This window comes from Pelodiscus sinensis, chromosome 7 (genome assembly GCF_049634645.1).
Source record: "Pelodiscus sinensis isolate JC-2024 chromosome 7, ASM4963464v1, whole genome shotgun sequence".
Classification (NCBI taxonomy): domain Eukaryota; kingdom Metazoa; phylum Chordata; order Testudines; family Trionychidae; genus Pelodiscus; species Pelodiscus sinensis.
In genome coordinates this window covers 32,666,659-32,672,658 of record NC_134717.1, presented here as the reverse complement: position 1 = coordinate 32,672,658, position 6,000 = coordinate 32,666,659, and the positions used below count along the sequence as shown (strand labels likewise).

General features: G+C 37.6%; 1 protein-coding gene across 9 annotated transcripts in view; it reads right to left on the bottom strand.

Moving 5' to 3' along the window:
• Positions 1-285: 285 nt before the first annotated feature.
• TANC1 (tetratricopeptide repeat, ankyrin repeat and coiled-coil containing 1) overlaps positions 286-6,000 on the bottom strand; it is a 207,908-nt gene continuing 202,193 nt past the window's right edge. For all 9 annotated transcript variants that reach the window (XM_014575373.3, XM_075933446.1, XM_075933448.1 and 6 more), the window contains 3 exons: positions 5,239-5,385; positions 3,789-3,889; positions 286-3,111 (listed from right to left, as the gene is read on the bottom strand). In XM_014575373.3, coding sequence (XP_014430859.2) covers positions 1,686-3,111; positions 3,789-3,889; positions 5,239-5,385 — 1,674 coding nt within the window. In that variant the 3' untranslated portion in view covers positions 286-1,685. The remainder of the gene's footprint in view (positions 3,112-3,788; positions 3,890-5,238; positions 5,386-6,000) is intronic.

Genomic DNA, 6,000 nt, shown 5'->3' with positions numbered 1-6,000 from the left:
GTTCTACTATACCAGAGAAGCTATTATCAATCAAGACAAGCCTTTTACCTTCAAAAGATCATATTGTATACTCTCTAGAGTTTGTCCTCAGAAGACACTGGTGAAGTTATACAGATCTTATAAAAGAAAAACTGGGAGTGGGAGACTTATATAATGTAATTACTAACAGATTCTTTTCTATAATTATGGTACATACACAACATTAATCTAATTTGTGTGTATTTGTCAGTGATTTTATAAAAATACACAATATCCAAAGTAAGAGTGCACCTCTCAACCCATAACTATATTAATAGTCTTTATTTCATAAGGAAAAATACAGTAGCAGTGCAAAAAAAGAACTACAGAAGAAGAGAACAAATCTTGTACAAATATCAAAGAAACAGTAAACAATAAATAAGCGATGGTGTAATAATGCAATTTCTGAAGGAATTTTGAAAAATGTGTAAGGCTGTTTTTACAATGTATGTACATACTCTTCATGGGAATAAAAGTTGAAAATTCTAACTCGTACAACACAAACCTTTATTACACACAGGAATGTCATTATAACTATTCATTCTGAAAACATTCTTCCAAATATAGAACTTTTTTCCCCCAAGCTCTGAAAAAATTTTCAACCCCATCCTATAAAGCAAATGCACACCTACCCTTTTCCTCAAATCTTCATATCCTCAAAATAATACATCCGACTTCCTATAAAATGTTTTTATAAAGTATTTCATTTCTGTACTTGTTCTTTGTGAATGTACAGTACATAATTTTGTATTAAGGTAGCACCTGAAAGGTGTTTTAGGTAAACTATATAAAGTGCGGTTACTGGTATACTGTTAACATGCCATAATATAATAGTATTCAGTGCAATAGCCAGTATGGTTGAAGCTTTTTTAAAAATGCATGCAAATCTGTTGCTGTAATTTACTGAATTTTACTTTGTTTCTTGTAGTAATAAAAATAACATCATATTTACATGTCAAAACATAGCTGCTTAACGTTTACCCATATACAAGTCACTTATAGTTCCTAAATTTACATCATGCAACCCAATTAAATCCACCTAGAAAACTAATGAAGTAACACTATAGCTCTGTGATCAGAACACAGTCATTTACAGATCTGGATATTACATACTGTGTATTTCACACTCATAATATTGTTGGAGTCAAGCATTTTAAGTACTAAAAAGAGTACTTAGTTATAGTTTATAATTATTATTCAAATGATGAGATTTAATACAACTAGATGCCAAGATTAAAGACCCCTATAGGAGGAAAATGTTATAACCAAATTTTACAATAAGGATGGAATATAATAAGAAATAAATTATTTTTCCTCTTTAAAGATCCCAATTCAGTGCATTCACAATCTTAGCTAACCATGTAAATGCATGTGTCAATCATTTCTAGTTCAGTTTGACATGCCAGTTAACATTCTTGTTTCCACAATGGTTTCCATGTATAGCTTCTTAAGAAAGTGGTTGTTTCCCATATTTCTATGAATAATACTGGCCAACATGGATAACCTACTCAAAATTAGAAAAGTGGCCAGATGATAATCAATATGTTATGCAGAAATAATATTCTATGAGGAAACAGCCCTATATTAGTAATTAACATAAGTCATCAATATGCTGTAGTGTGCTAAGTTCACAACCAGCTTATTATTATTATACAAAATAGCATTATTCATACATTAGACTCTATGAAAGATCGCTTTGGTTTTGCAGAAGTGACAAGACTTAGTTGACCTTCCTTATTAACATAAGACTGCTGTTTAGGTATAGCATCTGGATACAAATGGGGAATAGTTTTAGAAGTCCTGCTCTCTTGACAGTGGGCAGACATTTGGTACGTGAGCTCCTCAAGTTCTTTAGGCTGCATTCCATTTTGCATATTTTCTCCTGGGGCAATCGCAGGAGAGGAACTTTTAGTTTGATTACTATATCCACCTGTCTGTCTGGCAGATAACTGCTCACAGTTTGAAGATTGAACTAACCCACCAGAAGTATTTGCTAGTACCTCTTCAGATGCTTGACAATGCCAAGTACGATTGCTTTGATTACTCTGCTGCTGGAACCTTGCTGTCTTATCCATGATCCCCATAAATGGTGTGTTCCGAGGTCTATGTTCAGTCGTGCCACTCTGAACTTGACTAATTTTGTTTTCCTTTATTTGAACATCTGGCTCTAATCCTTTCTTACTATCTGAAAAGCTGCTGGTTGAAGTTAAACTACTTGTTGATCTGGAAATGATCATGCTGCTAGATGGACAGCCATAAGAGATTCCAGTAGTTACAGAGCTTTGCTGTTTTGCTTCACTGCAATTCATTTGAATTGGAGCTGCTTTCTCCATGACTGAAGGTACACGGACAGTAAACCTATCTGTGGTTTTGGCCTTGCTTGTGAAAGAGTGAGCTGAGAGACTCTCACTATGCAGTAATTGGGGACATTGGTTGGATGCTAATCTTTCATTGTGCAGTCCAGAGCTGGAATCTGTGGGAATGCTTCCAGATGATAAAGTGTTCGGCCCATCTAACTGCTGACTTTTATTAGGTAGATTTCCAGTGTGTCGGAGTGGCATAGCACTTTGTGGAAGATGCTGAAAAGAGGACTGTGTCTTTGCACTACACAGTGTAGTTCCAGTTCTTGATCCAGGCTGAACAGAATTCAAATGCTGATTAGTTTTCACAATCTGTGCTTGCTTTGTTGGTTGCATAATCACTCCTGGTTCTCTCAGATATTTACTCCCATTTTTTTTCTGAGGGGAAATGGGTCTGGCTTTCTGTTGAAGGCCTTCTTGCAGGGTTCTGCTGTAGGGAGAAGTTGTCTGGGACAAAGTTGTCTGCCTCTGTGAAGATGGAGAGTCATCATGGCGTGGAAATTCTTCTGTTTCTTCAGGACTGAAATGATCATTCAGTCCTAGGACAAGAACCTCTTCCTCATTCTCAGAGTCATTATGCTGAGATGGCTTTGGACACTGCTGCTTTTGTTGTTGTGTTCTCTGAAACTGTTTGCACTCCTCTTCTACTCTAGCCAGGAGCCTCTTGATTTCTTGATTACCGGGGCACAATTTTATGGCTTCACGTAGGTCAGCAAGAGCTGCAATAAACTGTCTGTGTAAAGACAAAAAAATAAGAGTAAACTGTTCCAAAAGTGCCCCATGCCAACACTGTCCCTCTGAAAGAAAAAATAATTTATTACAATTTTGGGCAATTATACCTCTACTATAATCAAAGGGCTGCCCTGATAGGTAATAAGAGAGGTGCACTGGGTGATCTGTTGTCTTTTAATCAATATATGCTGCTTGATGTGGTGTTGACAGGAAATTAGGGAATCCTCAATACTCAAAGGGCATCTTAGGAATGAGGAAAAAAGAGACCAGGTACCATATAATTCCCGCTCCATCCCATTAGAGGATCAGAAACCCTTTAGGAAGGCAAAAGCTGTTAACAAGTAGGCAGCACTGGACACATCAGCAGCTTTATTTACAGTCATTTATAAAAAGATGGATGCCAAAACTGGGCATTTACTCACTCCGCCCATCATTATTTAAACAAGTTTCACCAGGAATTCCAGAAACAACTGTGTATACTAGCTATCTGGCACCATTCACATGCATTAACTCTGTGGTTATTAATTTTGTAGAGAGTTAATAAACAAACAGAAAAGGAGACAAAAAAGAGTTTTCAAATATACACACCTACAGCACCTTAAACTGACCTGTAAATCAGTTGTTTAAAAATATTATGAAACAAAGATCTACATGTAAAGACAAAGTCATAGACAGTACCTGCTGTTTCTCTTGGCTCTTGCTCTTGCATAATAGGCTTCATAGGATTTAGGTTTCAGATCAAGTGCCTTGGTAGCAAACTCTTCCGCCATGCCAAAGTCCTAATTTAATAACAATTATATTTTAATGTATACAATTACATATAGATATTTTTAAAATATTACAAGCACTTTGTTTCTGGTCACATCTGCAACTAATCTCGAGAGCTCCTGTAGCCTACCCACTTCATACAGTATAGAGATAGAAAATCCCGTTTCATCAGGTAACTGGTTAAAATGTGATGGTTAATCACTTAACTGGGATCCCATGGGAGGGGGCTGCTCAGGCTCAGCCAGGCCGACTGACATGGGCTGCTTTAGTTAGGCTGGACTGAGCCCACCGCACTGTGGGCAGGGAGCTGCTCCAGCTCTGCTGGGTTGCTGGTTACCAGTAAGCATCACCCGGAAAGCATCACTGCTTTACTGGTTACATCCCTAATACAGTACTATTTAAATTGGCAAAAGGAAAGTTGAAGGTTAAAAAAAAGAGCAAGATGGACCTTATTCTGCCACTCCTACGGCTTGTCTCCAACTGGAAATCGTTTGGCATACCTATTCTAGAATAACTATTCTCTTTTTGGGCATGTCTACATACTGGGTCAGTGGTGTGTACGTGGGAGAAGATCGATCTAAGTTACGCAATGTCAGCTACATGAATAGTGTAGCTAAAGTCAACGTACTTAGATCTACTTACTAGGGTGTCTTTGCAGAGGCATGTCGATGGGAGATGCTATCCCATCAACTTCCTTTGCATTTCTCGTTGAGATCAAGTACTGGAGATAGCAGGAGAGCGACTGGACGTCTATTTGTTGTGTCTATATCAGACACAATAAATCAGCTCTCACTGGATCAATCACTGACCCGTTGATCTGGCCCACAGTATAGACCTGTCCGTATTCCCCTTATTCTGGAATAAAAGCAGGGCAGTCATTCTGTAATAGTTAAGATGGCCAATTTTGCCCATGTAGACAAGTCCTTACTCATTCTGAGTATAACCTTATTTTGTGAGGAGTCCAATTGGTTGTGGCAACAGAGAGCTCAAAATCAGTAGATGATGGCTGAAATAGCTGTGGATACGGAATTTGCTAGTACTAGAGATTCAGAAGGAAGGGATCCAACCAGTTACAAGTGCAGTGACCCATTATGCTAGTTTGCAATCACTTCAAGACTAACAGGTAATCTACCTGCCTACATGGTTTTCCCCTCTTCCCTTGTCCCTCACTTCATGCTAGTACCATGTGTGTTTTCTGGACATCCTCCCAATGGCAGATTTCTCTGCCCCTCCTTTAGCACAGCAGGAGCAGTAAGAATCACAAGAGCACCATGGTGCAGCATACTATCTTTCTATATATTTATGGAGTTCAAGCTTCTAATGCTCTAAATATGTGAGCAACAGATCAATAAGAACTTACATTTGTTTTTCTGCGACACCGTGACAGGTTCAAATACAAGGAAACTCTGAGTTCATTAAAAGCTTTAATTTCTTCTCCAAACCCTTCCCGAGGAAACTTTCTTAAGGCATACTGATATCGCTGAGCTGCTTCCTTCATCTTCCCTTTCTACATGTTTAGAATACAAGAGCTTTAGAAGTCTGATTTGTAAATGCATTAATATTAATTATTTCTATTTGACACTTGCTGAACAGATGTTCTTCAAATGGAATCAAATTTTTTATATACTGTATTTACAAATAATTTTTTTTCGAAAACAGGGATATTCAAATATTTACATTTAAATTATGTAACACTAGTTCCAAAGCAGAATTCTTCAGACATGCAAGGTTTAGTTGATAATACCATTTCTTGGTTTGACATCTGATGTGGAATAGTTTTACAGAAGATAATTGAACAATTGGTTTAAAAGCATAAACAGCAAAACTACAAACGAAATGATGCCTTTAAGCCACAACTTTTATTGGGGGTGGTACTTCTCTGTAAAATCTCAAAATAAACTCAGAGGAAGAACACCCTATATTCAGAGCAACATACAGATGTAGATTCTACCACCACACACAAATTCTTTTAGAGCTGTAAGTCAAATGATGAAGGTGTTTTGTTGCTGTGTGGTTTGCTAGATAGTGGAGGGAAGGAATTGCAGGAGGGCAGGGAGGTGGAGACATCCTGACCTATCGAAGAGAGATTGAAAACTGAAGCTATTCTTCTCTAACTACTAAA